The 20,231-nt window shown below is 40.4% G+C and overlaps 1 protein-coding gene and 1 pseudogene across 1 annotated transcript in view; one reads left to right on the top strand and one right to left on the bottom strand.

The window, feature by feature from the left end:
• The window catches only part of DNAH5 (dynein axonemal heavy chain 5), a 330,796-nt gene that overhangs the window by 121,241 nt on the left and 189,324 nt on the right, over positions 1-20,231 (top strand). Inside the window, exons 23-30 of the mRNA XM_086361232.1 lie at positions 316-517; positions 1,612-1,847; positions 6,949-7,167; positions 8,487-8,549; positions 9,627-9,865; positions 10,544-10,784; positions 15,544-15,743; positions 19,419-19,572. Coding sequence (XP_086217358.1) covers positions 316-517; positions 1,612-1,847; positions 6,949-7,167; positions 8,487-8,549; positions 9,627-9,865; positions 10,544-10,784; positions 15,544-15,743; positions 19,419-19,572 — 1,554 coding nt within the window. The remainder of the gene's footprint in view (positions 1-315; positions 518-1,611; positions 1,848-6,948; positions 7,168-8,486; positions 8,550-9,626; positions 9,866-10,543; positions 10,785-15,543; positions 15,744-19,418; positions 19,573-20,231) is intronic.
• Positions 8,641-9,290, bottom strand: LOC147350100 (large ribosomal subunit protein eL33-like; annotated as a pseudogene).

Genomic DNA, 20,231 nt, shown 5'->3' with positions numbered 1-20,231 from the left:
TGATGCTAAAGCTGAAACTCCAATACTTTGGCCACCTCATGCGAAGAGTTGACTCATTGGAAAAGACTCTGATGCTGGGAGGGATTGGGGGCAGGAGGAGAAGGGGACGACAGAAGATGAGATGGCTGGATGGCATCACTGACTCGATGGGCGTGAGTCTGTGTGAACTCCGGGAGTTGGTGATGGACAGGGAGGCCTGGCGTGCTGCAGTTCATGGGGTTGCAAAGAGTTGGACATGACTGAGCGACTGAACTGAACTGATTGTGATGTTTTTTATTCTTCCTTTTCTACACAAATCTGTCATTTATATTCTAGGAAGTTATTACATCCATGGAGTGCTTCAAACGCTATGATCACATTTGGCAAAAGGAGAAAGAAGAAACTATTATGACGTTTATTATAAAAAACCCCTCACTTTCTGAATTTGAATCCCAGATTCTCTACTTCCAAAAACTAGAGCAAGAAATTAATGCTGAGCCTGAGTATATCTGTGTGGGTGCCATTGCCCTGTATACAGGTTGGTTCATGTCATGAAAATTCAACAGTATTTTCTGTCTCTTTACCTAGATTAGCATTCCAGAGAGTTCTAGCTTTCTTAAAGATTGACTTTCCTTTTATGGGCCTCAAGCTGCAAGACCAATTTGTAGATTTTGTTTTTAATCTCTTCTGCATAATTATTTGGAGAAGGCAATGGCACCCCACTCCAGTACTCTTGCCTGGAAAATCCCATGGATGGAGGAGCCTGGTAGGCTCCAGTCCATGGGGTCGCTTAGAGTCGTGCACGACTGAGTGACTTCACTTTCACTTTTCACTTTCATGCATTGGAGAAGGAAATGGCAACCCACTCCAGTATTCTTGCCTGGAGAATCCCAGGGACAGAGGAGCCTAGTGGGCCGCTGTCTATGGGGTCGCACAGAGTTGGACACGACTGAAGCGACTTAGCAGCAGCAGCAGCATAATTATTTATTCTGGACTGTTTTGGGACACTTTGATGCTAAACGTTGAAAATAAAGGCTAATTAAGAGAAGGGAGGAGCTCTCATATTTGGAATTAAAATGTACTGTTTTTATTTTTTTTATTTTATTTTTAAAAAATGTACTGTTTTTAATAAATAACAATAGCAAACATTTGAGGCTTACCTCCAACAGTTTTCTTAGGTACTTTTTTTGGGGCATTTTGAAATGTGTTTTCAATTATTGCAAAACAGGCTTTATACAATCAATGAATATACAATAATGTGTTATTGTTTAGTTGCTAAGTCATGTTCAACTCTTTTTTGACCCCATGGATCGTAGCCTACCAGGCTCCTCAGTCCATTGGATTTCCCAGGCAAGAATACCTAGTGGGTTGCCATTTCCTTCTCCAGGGTATCATCCCGACTAAGGGATTGAACCCGCATCTACTGCATTAGCAGGTGGATTCTTTATGACTGAACAGCCAGGGAAGCCCTAATATAATAATTAGGAAAGACTAATTTTTTTTCAAGTTTGGTTTTTCATGTGTTAAAGGGCTCTTGGCTGCAAAATATTTACTATTGGTGAACAGTTGCATTGGGTCTCCTCATTCTTGTTCACGGTTTTCAAACTGAACATGGACATTTGGGTTTTACAGCCGATCTGAAGTTCACCTTGACTGCTGAGACGAAGGCCTGGATGGTTGTCATCGGCCGTCACTGTAACCAAAAATACAGAAGTGAAATGGAAAACATTTTTACACTTGTTGAAGAATTCAATAAGAAACTGAATCGCCCCATTAAAGACTTAGATGATATTCGAATTGCCATGGCAGCACTGAAGGAAATTAGGGAGCAGCAAATCGCCATTGACTTTCAAGTGGGACCCGTCGAGGTAACTGATAATCACTTATTTATGTGTCAGTAGGAATATCTCCAGATGTATTAGAGGAAGTATTGACCAGGTCTGGACTGGAGTTACAAATGGATGCTAAACCCATGAACAATGATTCCAGTAATGATGATATCTGACCTTATAGAGTGCCTCATATGGGTTAGATCTCATCCTTCGCTTGGCGTCTGAGGTCCCTAAGAGCAGAGCCTGAGATGAGGGTTTCTGCATGAGTGATTTATTGGCAAATGCTCATGAGAGAAGCAGAGTGAAAGAAACGGGGAAGGACCAGGTTGGGTGTGGAAGGAAGCCATGCGGGGGTGTGATCTTAGCTGTAGACTATCAGCCTGACCCCGGAGGCTGTTCTGGAGCATGAAGTGTACCACTCAGTTGACCCCACTTTGAGGCAAGGGGGACTGTCTTTATTTCCCCAAACTGTTGATCATTGACCATAATCTCCCCATGAGGAGGCTCCTATCAGTTCAGTTCAGTCACTCAGTCATGTTTGACCCTTTGCGACCCCATGAATCGCAGCATGCCAGGCCTCCCTGTCTATCACCAACTCCCGGAGTTCACTCAGACTCACATCCATCGAGTCAGTGATGCCATCCAGCCATCTCATCCTCTGTCGTCCCCTTCTCCTCCTGTCTCCAATCCTTCCCAGCATCAGAGTCTTTTCCAATGAGTCAACTCTTCGCATGAGGTGGCCAAAGTACTGGAGTTTCAGCTTCAGCATCAGTCCTTCCAGTGAACACCCAGGACTGATCTCCTTTAGGATGGACTGGTTGGATCTCCTTGCAGTCCAAGGGACTCTCAAGAGTCTTCTCCAACACCACAGTTCAAAAGCATCAACTCTTTGGTGCTCAGCCTTCTTCACAGTCCAGCTTTCACATGACTACTGGAAAACCATAGCCTTGACTAGATGGATCTTTGTTGGCAAAGTAATGTCTCTGCTTTTGAATATGCTATCTAGGTTGGACATAACTTTCCTTCCAAGGAGTAGCGTCTTTTAATTTCATGGCTGCAGTCACCATCTGCAGTGATTTTGGAGCCCAAAATAATAAAGTCTGACACTGTTTCCATTGTTTCCCCATCTATTTCCCATGAAATGATGGGACCAGATACCATGATCTTAGTTTTCTGAATGTTGAGCTTTAAGCCAACTTTTTCACTCTCCACTCTCACTTTCATCAAGAGGCTTTTTAGTTCCTCTTCAGTTTCTGCCATAAGAGTGGTGTCATCTGCATATCCGAGGTTATTGATATTTCTCCCAGCAATCTTGATTCCAGCTTGTGTTTCTTCCAGCCCAGCGTTTCTCATAATGTACTCTGCATAGAAGTTAAATAAGCAGGGTGACAATATACAGCCTTGACGTACTCCTTTTCCTATTTGGAACCAGTCTGTTGTTCCATGTCCAATTCTAACTGTTGCTTCCTGACCTGCATACAGATTTCTCAAGAGGCAGGTCAGGTGGTCTGGTATTCCCATCTCTTTCAGAATTTTCCACAGTTTATTGTGATCCACACAGTCAAAAGCTTTGGCATAGTCAATAAAGCAGAAATAGAGGCTCCTATCATCCGAGGACAATTTTCAAGGGAAGAAGGCAGCTCAATTCCTACAGCCAACATGCCCAACAGCCAGGATGCAAATGTCAGCTGGCAAACAGGACCTGGATGGGGCACTGATGGTGTCCATTCATGAGTTTACTTCATATTAACTTGTTTCATCCTTGCTACAACCCCCTACATATCCACATGGAAACTTGGGGTCAGAGAAGTCATGCAGTTTTATTAATGTTGTATATTACTTTTGTTTTTATCATATCTTTTCTAGATGAAAATTCTTTATTAGGAATGGGTTGCTATATTCTTCTATATGAGACTTTTATAACTGTAGCATTAAAACAATTTCAGATATAAAATGTTGTCTTTTCATCATGTGTATTAGTTGCTCAGTCATGCCCAAGTCTTTGTGACTCCGTGGACTGTAGCCCACCAGGCTGTTCTGTCCATGGAATTCTCCAGGCAAGAATACTACAGTGAGTTGCCATATCCTCCTTAAGGGAGTCTTCTCAACCCAGGGATGGAGCCCGGGTCTCCTGCATTCAGGTGGACTCTTTAGCATCTGAGCCACAAGGGAAGCCTCCTTTCATCATACTGTAACTTAAATGTCTGGACTTAAACTCTGATGGTCAGGAGCAGAGCCTTTTATCATATTTTCTGCACTTCGAATTTTGGAAAATTTCAACTTAAGGTGAAAATGGTAGAGGTGACTTCAGGTTTGTGCCTCTGTTGTGCTGGGTCAGGAAATTCACATTTCCATTGTGCTTCTCCTGGGAATTGAAACACCAAGGCAAAGACCCCCTATGTAGTATAGGACCAGGGGAATTTGGACAAGAGGTTTGAAGGAGAGATACAGTAATTGTCAACTCTTACTCCTGACCTGAGAGTTAAGACAAACCCTTGTCAAGTAGTCAAGATCAAGATTCAATCTTTAGTAATGATAGAAGTTATTTGGAAGATCTGGTTTTGTGTTTGGCTCCTGTATTCCCACTGTATCTCACCTCCCCCATCTTCCCATCCATCCTATCAGTTCAGTTCAGTTCAGTCACTCAGTCGTGTCTGACTCTTTGCGACCTCATGAACCGCAGCACACTAGGCTTCCCGGTCCATCACCAACTCCCGGAGTTTACCCAAACTCATGCCCATTGAGTTGGTGATGCCATCCAATCATCTCATCCTCTATTGTCCCCTTCTCCTCTCACCTTCAATTTTTCTCAGCATCAGGGTCTTTTCAAAAGCATCAGCTCTTCACATCATGTGGCCAAAGTATTGGACTTTCAGCTTCAACATCAGTTCTTCCAATGAACACCCAGGACTGATCTACTTTAGGATGGACTGGTTGGATCTCCTTGCAGTCCAAGGGACTCTCAAGAGTCTTCTCCAACACCACCATTCAAAAGCATCAATTCTTCTGTGCTCCGCTTTCTTTATAGTCCAACTCTTACATCCATACATGACTATTAGAAAAGCCATAGCCTTGACTAGACAGACCTTTGTTGACAAAGTAATGTCTCTGCTTTTGAATATGCTGTCTAATATGCTTTCCTTCCAAGGAGTAAGCGTCTTTTAATTTCATGGCTGCAATCACCATCTGCAGTGATTTTGGAGCCCCCCCCCCAAATAAAGTCAGCCACTGTTTCCACTGTTTCCCCATCTATCTGCCATGAAGTGATGGGACCAGATGTCATGATCTTAGTTTTCTGAATGTTGAGCTTTAAGCCAACTTTTTCACTCTTCTCTTTCACTTTCATCAAGAGGCTCTTTAGTTCTTATTCACTTTCTACCATAAGAGTGGTGTCATCTGCATATCTGAGGTTATTGATATTTCTCCTGGCAATCTTGATTCCGCTTGTGCTTCCTCCAGCCCAGCATTTCTCATGATGTACTCTGCATATAAGTTAAATAAGCAGGGTGACAATATACAGCCTTGACATATTCCTTTTCCTATTTGGAACCAGTTTGTTGTTCCATGTCCAGTTCTAACTGTTGCTTCCTGACCTGCATATAGGTTTCTCAGGAAGCAGGTTGGGTGGTCTGGTATTCCCATCTCTTTTAGAATTTTCCACAGTTTATTGTGATCCACACAGTCAAAGGCTTTGGCATAGTCAATGAAGCAGAAATAGATGTTTTTCTGGAACTCTCTTGCTTTTTTGATGACCCAGCAGATGTTGGCGATTGGATCTCTGGTTCCTCTGGTTCCTGATTTTCTAAATCAGCTTGAACATATGGAAGTTCATGGTTGACATATTGCTGAAGCCTGTCTTGGAGAATTTTGAACATTACTTTACTAGCGTGTGAGATGAGTGCAATCATGTGGTAGTTTGAGCATTCTTTGGCATTGCCTTTCTTTGGGGTTGAAATGAAAACTTATGTTTTCCAGTCCTGTGGCCAGTGCTAAGTTTTCCAAATTTGTTGACATATTGAGTGCAGCACTTTCACAGCATCATCTTTTAGGATTTGAAATAGCTCAACTGGAATTCCATCACCTCCACTAGCTTTTTTCATAGTAATGCTTCCTAAGGCCCACTTGACTTCACATTCCAGGATGTCTGGCTCTAGGTGAGTGATCACATCCTCATGATTATCTGGGTCATGAAGATCTATTTTGTACAGCTCTTCTGTGTATTCTTGCCATCTCTTCCTAATATCTTCTGCTTCTGTTAGGTCCTATACACACATGCAGTGGGCTTGTGGACATGAAGTCCTAGAATTGTACTTTCTCATCCATCAGAGAAATACTGGAAGCTGCCTATCTGTGTTACTTTGTTCAATTTGATTGGTACTGCAGTGTAGACTGGAGGCATGCCTTGAAGGAGAAAGAGGGAGGGAGAAAGACCCTGTGCTATACACACCCAAATCAATAATCTTTTCCTCAGATCAACAATCAGGTGTTCATTCTCTGTCTAAGAGGAAGAGTGATGATGGGAGAAGAGGCTAGGGATATTTAGGAAAATTTTTTTCTCATGAAAACCAAACTTTGCCTCATTTTAATCTTCTAGACAAAAGAATAGTCCAGGTTTTTTCATCCTTAGGGCAATGGCTTGGCTCAGGGTGTGATTCAAGCATGGCCTCCTATGTTCTACTGTTGGAACCTTTTATCAACAAAGTGAAATACAGTAGAGTTAGAACTGATTCATTTTGTTATTCTAAAATTAGCAGTTAAATTGTTTTACATTTTGCATCTACTTAATTTTATAATCTTCAAATACAATTTAGGGGCCTAAGTAAAAATATCATTTGTTTGTATAATGATTTATAGTTTTCAAAATGCATTTAAAATGGTATCTTTTCCATATTCATGAAAATCCTGTGACACATCCAGGAAATTTTCCTGTTTTACAGATGAGGGAACTGAAGCTCAGTGGCTCTGTTGCTCGCTTAAGTTTTCCCAAGTTTGCAAGTAGAGAAACTAGAACTCTGGACAGTTGCTCTGTCTTGCTGATTTTATTTTTTTCATTCTGATGCCCTAAAAAGATGACTGTGTGTAGATTTATGCATCTGACTGGCAGAAATCGAATTTTTCTTCTTTTTGCTTTTTATAGGAATCCTATACTCTGCTTAACAAATATGGGCTTCTGATAGCAAAGGAAGAGATGGACAAAGTGGATGCCCTGCGTTACTCTTGGGAGAAGCTTCTGGCACGTGCCAGTGAAGTTCAGAATGAACTAGTCTCATTACAACCCGGTTTCAGGAAAGAGCTTATTGGTACTGTGGAGGTTTTCCTCCAAGACTGTCACCAGTTCTATCAGGACTATGATGTGGTACGACTCTGTATTTTTGGGGAAGAGTGAATACAGCATACAAAATGTTGATTAAAGCTTACATGTCAAATTTAATGAAATCCCTCTAGAGATAGAAATTTTATTTTTATGAGACCAAAGGTATTTCCCTTTCACAATCCTTTCCCCTTCGATTTCATCCAGGATAATTTCAACAGTAAATGGAAATTAAAAAGTGCTGTTTGTCTTATTGGTCTCTTACTGAAGTGTTTGGTAGTGTTCTAGATTTGTGTAGACAAATATGACTCAATTATAGTTATTGTGATCATCCTTCTCACAGCATTCATCATTCTGCAAATACTGCAGAGTTGCCCTTGGTGCTGAAGATACAAAAGTGGACAAAACAGATTGGGTCCGTATTTTAACTGTATATGAGTTTTAGTGCAGAATCTTCAACTGGGAATACGTTGTTTAAGGAGACCCATTTCCACCAATTATAATGTGCTGCAGAGGGGAAATGTGTAAAGTATAGGGTACAATATTTATTAATCAGTAACACACCAAAATGAATGAAGTTAGGAGACTGGATTCATGCACCAACTTCATGGTTGAGGAAGCACAGACATGCAGCTTTTCTAAGGTGGCCTAATGTAGGAAAACCTGATTAGAATGTTAATACTACAAGTCACTTTAGACATAGGTGTTAGAGTGGTGAGCTCTGTAGGTTGTGTGGCATTAGTGGTTTAGTTCAAACCAGACACTGTGCTTCTTACAATTATTGACCCTTCTTTGTCTGTGTCGCCTAGTAGATGAATACCACGTATTTTTATTTTTTTAAAATATAAATTTATTTATTTTAATTGGAGGCTAATTACTTTACAATATTGTATTGGTTTTGCCATACATCAACATGAATCTGCCATGGGTGTACATGTGTTCCCCATCCTGAACCCCCCTCCCACCTCCTTCCCCATACCATCCCTCTGGGTCATCCCAGTGCACCAACCCCAAGCGTCCTATATCCTGCATCGAACCTGAACTGGCAATTCATTTCTTACATGATATTATACATGTTTCAATGCCATTCTCCCAAATCATCCCACCCTCTCTGTATTTTTAATTTTCAAAATTTCTTGACATATAAAAGTTCTGACATTAACTTGGCTTTTTTGGCCTTGAAAATATTTCCAAATGAGTCACTTTTCTGAGTCCTTTTTTTTTTTTTACAAATAAAAAGCTACATTTCCTATCCTGTATGTGACATGCATGAAAACAAAATTTGATATTCAAATACATTGAGCTTATGAAATTTGTATGCAAATACTTCATTTTATCTTATCTTTTTAAACTGTTTGTTTCAGAATGGTCCAATGGCTAGTGGCCTGAAACCCCAGGAAGCCAGTGACAGACTTATCATGTTTCAGGTAATCTTTTTAGTTTCTTTGACCTCCTATACAACCAAAACCTCAATGTGTTTTATTTTATTTCCACACTTTTATATACTTTTCAGCAAGTTTAAATCCTCAAAGGGTACAGCATCACGTGGATTCTGTATCCAATGGCCTTAGCAGGAAGGTTGCTTCATAATTTGGCACGAACCATACCACTGTGTCCATGGGCACAAGTTATGGTTGGGCCTCGATCATAGCTCAGTTGGTGAAGAATCCGCCTGAAATACAGGAGACCCCGGTTTGACTCCTGGGTCGGGAAGATCCACTGGAGAAGGGATAGGCTACCCACTCCAGTATTCTTGGGCTTCCCTTGTGGCTCCACTGGTAAAGAATTCACCTGCAATGCAGGAGACCTGGGTTTGACCCCTGGGTTGGAAAGATCCCCTGGAGAAGGGAAAGGCTACCCACTTCAGTATTCTGGCCTGGAAAATTCCATGGACTGCATAGTCCGTGGGGTTGCAAAGAGTTGGACATGACTGAGCCACTTTCAAATTATCTTTCCTCAGATTACTCTGGTCTTGTTCGGTTTTCCACCAGGAGTTACTGTGTTGTTCCTTGCTTTGTGCACATAGCACATCCCTTGCCTTTATAGAATTCAGTTTCATCTTGAGCATAGACACCTTCAGTTTTCAGGAGAGCTGTGTGCTTCCTCTGGTTCTGTAGACCCTGCTTATAGACAGCAAAAATGGTGTTGCCCCACAGCCTGCTAGACATGTTTGTCGTTTTAGAGCTCCTATTCCCAGCAGGCAGCCACAGGGTCCAAGGTGGCTGAAAGAGCTCAATGTGTTTTAAACACATACTTCCCCACCCCCTTAATATAGAGAAGCTCATTGTGGAATACAGTATATACTTACTTACCTTTTAAAAACTGTGATTTGGTATGGTTATAATTAGAATTGGTTCCCATGTAATTAACGGTACTCCTTCAGTATTCTTATTTACATGGAATCAGAGATCATGCATGCTTGCTTATTGGTCAGTGTTTTTTTCATTTGCATGTTTATTCACATGTAAACCATTTTGATGAGTTTTTACTTGTATCTTTATTAGAATCAATTTGATAATATCTATCGGAAATACATCACCTATACTGGGGGAGAGGAGCTTTTTGGTCTGCCGGTCACACAGTATCCTAAGCTTCTCGAAATCAAGAAGCAACTAAATCTTCTTCAGAAAATATACACTCTGTACAACAGTGTCATAGACACTGTGAATAGCTATCACGATATCCTGTGGTCAGAAGTAAATATTGAAAAAATCAACGGTGAACTTTTAGAGTTCCAGAACAGGTGAGAAATTAATGTTTAGCGTGCCCAGAGCTATTGAACCTCAAATGCTTTCTTCTTTGTCAGGTTCTCTTTTCACCCAGATGTTTCAAGAGCACATTGTGCTTCATTGCTGTTGTCTGTTGACATCACCCTTGTCAAATACTATTTATTAATTACCCCTGTGTGTACCTGGTGAGACAAGTGCATCCTTTAAACCCAGATGAATCTTTCCAGGGGCCTTTCTGCAGCTTAGAGCTGATTGCTATTTATATTACACTTACCAAACATTTGAAGTTTATGTTAGATGATTTATTTGGAATAAAAGCAAGAGCCCTTTGATTTTTCTACAGCCTTTAAGTATTGAGCCAAAAGAAAATGGAGCGTTATTGGTTGTAATTTTCAGTTGATAAGCTGGTATATTCTGCTGTGCTTTGTACTTTGTAGGGTCTCAATATGTGTCTGGAGAATTACATTGAACTGAGAAGCACTTTCTTTAAAATAATGCCTCTTACCTAATTTTTATGAAGGAATTGAAACTATTAGTCTTGATTGGGAGGAGTGGTTTTCTGTAATGTAAATCCTACAGTTATCCTCTGAGTCATGAGATTTAAAAATATGGCGGCTGTTCTGGGTGACCGTTTTTGATAGAAATGCCAGGCTTATATTCAACTGACTTTTCATGTTGGCTTTTCTTCGCAGGTGTTGGAAGCTGCCTCGAGCCTTGAAGGACTGGCAGGCCTTTTTGGATCTGAAGAAGACCATTGATGACTTTAGTGAGTGTTGCCCACTGCTGGAGCACATGGCCAGTAAGGCCATGATGGAACGGCACTGGGAAAGGATAACGGCTGTCACTGGGCACAGTCTGGATGTGGGGAATGAAACTTTCAAGTTAAGAAATATCATGGAAGCACCTCTTCTGAAATACAAGGAGGAAATAGAGGTATGATGATAGAGGATACGATGTCATGGGAGACTGGAAGGTCCCAGGGGATTTATTAGATAATTTTCCTACCTTATGGACTGTTGGAGAAGGGAATCAGGCTAGGACAATCAAAACTCTTTTCCTGTGAGTCAGCTTTTACTTCTTCAAGAAATGTTTATGTGATACATTGTGTTAAGTGCTGGGGACAGAAGGATGCATTTCTGCCTTCATAGACCATTAAAAATTTGTATCGTTAAATAATTGTTCAAATGAAGGTGCAGGTACAAGCTTCAGTAGATGAAGTGTGCTGCTCTATGAGAGCCTGTAATAATGGGGTGGACCTGTATGGTGGTGGAGGGAGAGTGATGAAAATCAAGAAGACTGGGGTTCATGGGCATGACTTTTGGGTGAAGGGGGTGTGCTTGTGTGGTGAGGGGGTGAGGGGCTTGGAAAGTGCAGAGAAGGCAGTGTTGGGCAGGTGGAACAGCAGGTGTGAAGGGGCTGAGGTGTAGGTATAGGGGACTGAAAGGCTGGGGTGGCTGAGGTGTGAAGGTGGGGGCAGAGAGACAGCTGAAGATGGGAGGTGGAGAGGGGCTAGAACTTGCCATTAATTTCAATCTTGGGAGCAATTGCGAGCCCTCTGGGAGATATATTTTGATTAGGGGATGGTGTGGTTAAATTTGCAATTTGTAAAGATCACTCTGGTAGCTGTGAGGAGAAAGGATTGGAAGATGTCAAGGGGCAATCCTAGGAAAACTTACTGGGAGCTTATATGAATATCCCAAGCAAGAGATAATGCATCAGCTGGGAGGGCAGGGAGAGAAGCTGGAGTAGAGGAGAAAAGATTGAAGAGGTCATTAGGAGATAAAACTGGGTAGAATTTGATGATGGAGGGAACGTGATAAGGAAACAGGAGGGGCTAGGGATGAACCCTAGATTTCTTTTTTTTTCTTTTAAATTTTATTTTATTTTTAAACTTTACATAATTGTATTAGTTTTGCCAAATATAAAAATGAATCCGCCACAGGCATACATGTGTTCCCCATCCTGAACCCTCCTCCCTCCTCCCTCCCCATACCATCCCTCTGGGTCGTCCCAGTGCACCAGCCCCAAGCATCCAGTATCGCGCATCGAACCTGGACTGGCAACTCGTTTCTTACATGATATTCTACATGTTTCAATGTCACTCTCCCAAATCTTCCCACCCTATCCCTCTCCCACAGAGTCCATAAGACTGTTCTATACATCAGCGTCTCTTTTGCTATCTCGTACAACAGGTTATTGTTACCATCTTTCTAAATTCCATATATATGCGTTAGTATACTGTATTTATGTTTTTCCTTCTGGCTTACTTCACTCTGTATAATAGGCTCCAGTTTCATTCACCTCATTAGAACTGATTCAAATGTATTCTTTTTAATGGCTGAGTAATACTCCATTGTGTATATGTACCATAGCTTCCTTATCCATTCATCTGCTGATGGACATCAGCAGGTTGCTTCCATGTCCTGGCTATTATAAACAGTGCTGCAATGAACATTGGGGTACACGTGTCTCTTTCCCTTCTGGTTTCCTCAGTGTGTATGCCCAGCAGTGGGATTGCTGGATCATAAGGCAGTTCTATTTCCAGTTTTTTAAGGAATCTCCACACTGTTCTCCATAGTGGCTGTACTAGTTTGCATTCCCACCAACAGTGTAAGAGGGTTCCCTTTTCTCCACACCCTCTCCAGCATTTATTATTTGTAGACTTTTGGATCGCAGCCATTCTGACTGGTGTGAAATGGTACCTCATAGTGGTTTTGATTTGCATTTCTCTGATAATGAGTGATGTTGAGCATCTTTTCATGTGTTTGTTAGCCATCTGTATGTCTTCTTTGGAGAAATGTCTATTTAGTTCTTTGGCCCATTTTTTGATTGGATCATTTATTTTTCTGGAGTTGAGCTGTAGGAGTTGCTTGTATATTTTTGAGATTAGTTGTTTGTCAGTTGCTTCATTTGCAATTATTTTCTCCCATTCTGAAGGCTGTCTTTTCACCTTGCTAATAGTTTCCTTTGATGTGCAGAAGCTTTTAAGGTTAATTAGGTCCCATTTGTTTATTTTTGCTTTTATTTCCAATATTCTGGGAGGTGGGTCATAGAGGATCCTGCTGTGATGTATGTCAGAGAGTGTTTTGCCTATGTTCTCCTCTAGGAGTTTTATAGTTTCTGGTCTTACGTTGAGATCTTTAATCCATTTTGAGTTTATTTTTGTGTATGGTGTTAGAAAGTGGTCTAGTTTCATTCTTTTACAAGTGGTTGACCAGATTTCCCAGCACCACTTGTTAAAGAGATTGTCTTTAATCCATTGTATATTCTTGCCTCCTTTGTCAAAGATAAGGTGTCCATACGTGCATGGATTTATCTCTGGGCTTTCTATTTTGTTCCATTGATCTATATTTCTGTCTTTGTGCCAGTACCATACTGTCTTGATAACTGTGGCTTTGTAGTAGAGCCTGAAGTCAGGTAGGTTGATTCCTCCAGTTCCATTCTTCTTTCTCAAGATCGCTTTGGCTATTTGAGGTTTTTTGTTTTTCCATACAAATTGTGAAATTATTTGTTCTAGCTCTGTGAAGAATACTGTTGATAGCTTGATAGGGATTGCGTTGAATCTATAAATTGCTTTGGGTAGTATACTCATTTTCACTATATTGATTCTTCCAATCCATGAACATGGTATATTTCTCCATCTATTAGTGTCCTCTTTGATTTCTTTCACCAGTGTTTTATAGTTTTCTATATATAGGTCTTTAGTTTCTTTAGGTAGACATATTCCTAAGTATTTTATTCTTTCCATTGCAATGGTGAATGGAATTGTTTCCTTAATTTCTCTCTCTGTTTTCTCATTATTAGTGTATAGGAATGCAAGGGATTTCTGTGTGTTGATTTTATATCCTGCAACTTTACTATAGTCATTGATTATTTCTAGTAATTTTCTGGTGGAATCTTTAGGGTTTTCTATGTAGAGGATCATGTCATCTGCAAATAGTGAGAGTTTTACTTTTTCTTTTCCAATTTGGATTCCTTTTATTTCTTTTTCTGCTCTGATTGCTGTGGCCAAAACTTCCAAAACTATGTTGAATAGTAATGGTGAAAGTGGGCACCCTTGTCTTGTTCCTAGATTTCTTGCTGAGAGATCTAGGTGAATGATGGTGCTTATGACTGAGACGGGGAAAACTGAAAGGGAATCAGGTGGAATGATAAGGTGCAAAGACCGTGAGCTTGGTTTGGGCATCAGTTCGATATTCACAGATTGCATTTTGGGTTCCCATGATACATCCAAGCAGAGGAGCCCAGTAGGCAAATGGATGTGGGATTTTCCTGGAGATACAGACGGTTGCTGGCTGCATGGTCATGGAAGAACTCATCCCGACAGGGAGTGCAGTGTGAGTCGGGCAGTCGGCAAGGAGGAGTTTGACTAACGGTCCAGGAGAAGACAAGGCTGCAGAGAAGATGGGGAAAGTGACCCAAGAACTAGGAAGATGGCAGGTTTCTGTTGATTCCTTCATCTCGTACTGCATTGATTCGACTTTAGAGTTAAATCAGAGACACATTAAATTGTTTTCCCCAAACTTTAAAGTTTTTATTTTGTATTGAGATTTAGTCGATTAACAATGTTGTGGTAGTTTCAGGAGAGACATGTTAAATTTTGAGTCTTTTATTAAAGCTGTAAAATTAAAATGTTATTGCATTTCTTTTTAATCCTAATTTTTATTGAGATATAATTGACATTTGACATTGTGTAAATTTAAGAATAATGATTTGATACATTTATCTTGCAATATAACCTTCAGTGTGTTAGCTAACACCTCAATTATCATTTCTTCTACTGGTGGGAACAATTTAGATCTAGTCTTTTAGGAAATTTGATGTTCAGAATACGGTTTTGTTGTCTGTAATCACTGAACTGTGGATTAGATCTCTAGGACTTCTTTATCTACTATTTGCAAATAGATAGAACATCTTTACCATTCCCATACCTTCAGCCCCTGGTAACTACCATTTCACTTTCTTTTCTTTCAGGGTTTTTTCCTTCTTTCTTTTTTTTTTAAGAGTCCACATACAAGGACTACCCTACAGTATTTCAGTTTTTCTCTCTCATTTAACCCAATGCCCTCAAGGTCCATCCATGCTGTCACACATGGCAGGATTTCCTTTTTCCTCATGGCTGAATGGTACTTCTCTTCTGCACATCATTTCTGTCATCTTTATTCTGGAGTAGTTTGGTGGAAAATTTTACAAATTAGGGTAAATCTTTATCTATATATCTCTGTAGACACTGTTATGTGCTGTGCTTAGTCGCTCAGTCGTGTCCGACTCTTTGCAACCTCATGGACTGTTGCCCACCAGGCTCCTCTGTCGTTGGGATTTCCCTGGCAAGAATGCTGGAGAGGGATACTATTTCCTCCTCCAGAGCATCTTTCCTACCCAGGGACTGAACCCCCATCTCTTATGTCTCCTGCACTGGTAAGCACATTCTTAACCACTAGCACCACCTGGAAGCCCCCAGAGATCTTCCTTTCCACACTGGGAGTCGAACCTGGCCCGCTTGGGTGAAAATCAGGCATCCGAACTGCTACATCATGTGGGAGAGGACATACTATAGTCTGGATCTGGAAATATATAAGTATTTATAGATACATATAAAAAAAGGAGTGAAGACAAGATCTTTGCTGAATTGACTATTCAAGAAGGATGTGTGACTTTGGTGTGATTAAATGAGAGCTTTCATTTTTAATAGGACATCTGTATCAGTGCCGTGAAAGAGAGGGACATTGAACAAAAGCTGAAGCAAGTGATTAACGAATGGGACAACAAAACATTCACATTTGGCAGCTTTAAAACCCGTGGAGAGCTCCTCCTGAGAGGAGACAGTACGTCAGAAATCATTGCCAACATGGAAGACAGCTTGATGTTACTGGGTTCCCTCCTGAGCAACAGGTAGGACAATCTTTCCCCTGAGATTTGAGAACTATAATACCAAACACTTCAAGGGAGATTAATTAAGAAACACAACAGTACCCTCTGTTTAATTTATTCAACATCAAAAGTACTTGTTTTAATTTTAGCCCTTGGCACAGCATGGATAATACTGTTTTTATTTCATTATCCTCTCTTTGGGGGATGTGTTGGGGACTCTCAATTGGGCAAAATAACGCAGCATGTAATTAGCCACTTGGATTTTGCAGAGTATTTCAGCTTTGCTGCTGACAAGCCTCATTGCACAGCTGACAGCTCGACAGGCTCTAGATTCCAGAGGGAAAATTATTCTGAATTTTAGAATAATTATTTTACTTCAGAAACCTTTTCATCAACATCTATGAACTAGAAAATTTTAGTTGTGTACATGCTTTAATGAGGTGACAGATTAAGATGGAGAATGAATGTGATTCATAAAGAGAAGTAAAACAGCACAGACAGATACCAACCTAATATTTCTGTTCGACAACAGCAGTAGAGAATGCTACCATACTTTGGACATGTGACCCAGAGACTCATAGATTTCTTTGGTTCAGTGCTTCCTCTTGCTCTGTTTGAAATAATTTTTTTTGTTCACCAGGATTTTCTCAAATATAGGGTGATTGTGTAAGTGTTTGAAATAAGTAATTGAGAGTATAAAATTAGATCTTAGAGATTTAGACTATTGGTAACCTTGAGTCTGCACTGCTGGGTTGGCCAATACGGAAAAACCTTAATGGACAAACCTTAACGGACTTTTTGGCTAATTGATTGATTAGAATTTGGTGAATTTTTAAAATGAATTCAGTTACTGTTTACACCCAACCAGAATAAGGACAGATGGAAGATAACATACCCTATGGAAGTAGAAAAATACACGTATACCTTAAGTAAGCATAGTATTAGGAATGGGTAACCTTTTCTTACCGATGGCACTGAACCCACAGACAGAGTTGTGTGAAGAACACGTGTTCAACAGAAATTTGGGGAACACCTTTCCTGTGCCATGGGCTTCCCTAATGGCTCAGTGGTAAAGGATCCACATGCAAAGCAAGAGACTTGAGTTTGATCCCTGAGTTGGGAAAGATTCCCTGAAGAATGAAATGGCAACCCACTCCAGTATTCTTGCCTGGGAAATCCCATGGATAGAGGAACCTCACAGGCTACAGTCCCTGGGGTTGCATAAGAGTTGGATACGACTTAGCGACTAACCCATCAGCACTACCACGTGCCATGTGGTCTTCTGGGTGCACTGGATAGAACAGTGAGTGGAACAAATATCTTTGTTGCTCTGGACCTATATTCTTGTGAAAAGCATGAATAAAAACCCCAGAAAGATGTGTAGAATATTAAAGCAATCTGTTTAGCACATAAGAATATGGAAATGAAAATTTTATTCACTAATATGACTAATAGTTGAGATGACTTCAAGTCCGTTTAATGTTGGACTAGAGAGACCAATAAATAGAGAGGAAAGAGAAGAGGAAAAGCAATGAAAGGAAGTACAATCATTTAGGATTAGGATTGTCTGCAAATAACAGAGGCGCCATATGCAACATTGCTCGAACAAGACTGATGTTTGTATCTTTCTCACGTACAAAGAGTCCCAAGTCAATGGCTCAGGTGGGAGTGTGGCCTCTACCACGTCACTGGGGACCCAGGCATTGTCTGACTCACACTGTTTTCCAGGTGTAGCCCTTCTCCTCCATCTATTCTTTATATTCAGTGCTGCTGCTCACTTCTCATCTGGAAAAGTAGTTTCCAGATTTGGCTACACGCTAGCCATAGCTTTGTTGTTATTGTTCAGTCGCTCAGTTGTGTCTGACTCTTTGCGACCCCATGGACTGCAGCACGCCAAGCTTCCCTGTCCTTCACCATCTCCCGGAGTTGCTCATGTCCATCGAGTAGGTGATGTCATCCAATCGTCTTATCCTCTGCTGCTGCTGCTAAATTGCTTCAGTTGTGTCTGACTCTGTGCGACCCCATAGACGGCAGCCCACCAGGCTTCCCCATTCCTGGGATTCTCCGGGCAAGAACACTGGAGTGGGTTGCCATTTCCTTCTCCAATGCATGAAAGTGAAAAGTGAAAGTGAAGTCGCTCAGTCGTTCCCGACTCTTAGCGACCCCATGGACTGCAGCCTACCAGGCTCCTCTGTCCATGGATTTTCCAGGCAAGAGTACTGGAGTGGGGTGCCATTGCCTTCTCTGGTCTTATCCTCTAAGGAGCTTAAAAAAAAAAAAAAAATCCCAGTGCTCGTGTTGCATCCCAAACTGATTTAATCAGAGTTCCTGGGGGTGGGATCTAGGCAGACATTGGTAGTTTTTCATGTTTATCAGATAATTACAGTATGCAGCTTGGGTTGAGAAATACTGATGTGGAACATAATCTCCCGGATGTACATTGGTGCAAAGGAGGCTGGGAAATTCAGTATTTTAACTGGGCACCTGTGAGTGTAGGTAGAAATGGGGTTGTATATTTAAAGAAGAAGGAGAAAAAGATCAAAGGCTTTGGAAGACCACCATCAATTTCTGCCTCAAGAGGAAAATGGGAAGATAGATTAACTATGAAAGAAGCAGAGAAGTGGCAGTCATGCATGGACATGAAGAAATCCTCAAATATATGTGTGCACACAGACATGAGTGATGTAGACAGGAGTGGATGGGAAGTTGGAAAGAGGCCCAGAAGAGGGCAGGCTAAAGAGAGAGTCCAGACAGTATCATACTTGAAAATTGAATTCGTTGTTTGGTCCCTTCCAATGATTCTGTAATGGTTCCATATTGTGTGAAAAACCAGAGACCCCATGGAAAAGGTACAGAAGTTCAGCAGAGAGAAAGTTATCCCCTTGACTGCAGCAACAAAGACTAGAATGAGTGGAGTCCACTCTAACATCTGATCTGCTTCTTAGATGGCACGTCTCCCACCTCTCTGTGTGTGTTTGTGTGTTGCTCAGTCATGTCTGACTCTTTGTGACTCCTTGGATTGTAGCCCACCAGGCTCCTCTGTCCATGGAATTCTCCAGGCAATAATACTGGAGTTGGTTGCCATTTCCTACTACAGGGCACCTCTCTATGCTCTGAATCAAAAGGGGGAAAAGTCAGTTTAACAGTGCCCAGCATGGAGTGATGAATTAAGCATTCAATAGCATTGTTTTATTTATTTTTAATATTTTTCATATGAAAACCATAGCTTTATTTTTAAAAATTATTTTAAGTTTATTTATTTTTGAATGAAACAAAGATGAATATCTTTCATGAAAAAAGGTACAATTCACTAAGAAGATAGAATAAACCATTAGATACCTAACAACAAAGAAACAAAGATACATAAAGCAAAAATCAGAAGAAACATAAGGGAAAAGGAAAACATACAATCACAGTGAGACATGTTAACATTTCTCTGAGAATATTTTATCAAGTGCAGAAAAAATAAGAGTAGGAGCATCGTGAATAATGTCATTAATAATTTAAATATAATAGATTTCTGCTTATATTAATCTTATATCCTACACAAATATGGTAATATCATTTAAAAAGCAGAAACATTAGAGTTGTAATGAAATATGTGAAAATCAGGATTTTTAAAAACCTCTTTAGTTTGAAAACAACAAACATGAAATACCCCAAATCCCCAAATTCTTAATGTGTTTCTCATCTTAGGTACAATATGCCATTCAAAGCCCAGATTCAACAGTGGGTACAACACCTTTCCAACTCAGCAGACATAATTGAGAGCTGGATGATGGTGCAAAACTTGTGGATCTACCTAGAAGCCGTCTTTGTGGGAGGAGACATTGCCAAGCAACTTCCCAAGGTCTTAGAAATTTCTCTGTGATTTCATTAGGTTTTTAACTTTGAGAACTAATAGCTCATTATCCCTTTAAAAATGCAAAAATATTTCTACCTTTATTGAACCGCCCCTTCTCCAATCTTTTTGTTGTTGTCAAACTATTCTTAAGAGAGAGAGAGAGAGAGAAATTGTGGAAGAGAGGGGCATGGAAATAAGAGTAAGAATGCCTTAAAATCATGAAGTTTTATAGGAAATGGAGGGTTAAAAATCAAAGAATGAATGCCTGCATAATTGATATACTTCTTCAGATAATTTGAAGGTGGAAATTGGAACACTGTGGAATTACAGAGTTGTTATCTTGACAATGGTAGGATAATTTGTTCTATTACTGACAGCTTAAAATAACTCACACTATAAAATATACCCAATTATATCTGTAGTGCAAAATTGAGGGGTGGGAATCTGCAAGGGAAAACTCCCAAACAACACGGGCCTCTTATCAAGATGTTGAGCATGTTTTTCCTCAACAAATTGTAATCATATCACTAGGTACGTATGGAGTATATCTTGAGATTAACATTTTTTCTTTTTTACCAGATTTCAAGGAGTCTTGTCCAATTACCTTAAATTGTTTGCAAAATTATAACATGTTAACAATAAGAGTTTTAGAAGCATGATAAAGT

The sequence above is a fragment of the Bos grunniens genome, chromosome 20 (assembly GCF_055505025.1).
Source record: "Bos grunniens cultivar Pamir isolate PY7600 chromosome 20, Bosgru_T2T1.0, whole genome shotgun sequence".
NCBI lineage: Eukaryota > Metazoa > Chordata > Mammalia > Artiodactyla > Bovidae > Bos > Bos grunniens.
This window is presented reverse-complemented; position numbering and strand designations above follow the sequence as displayed.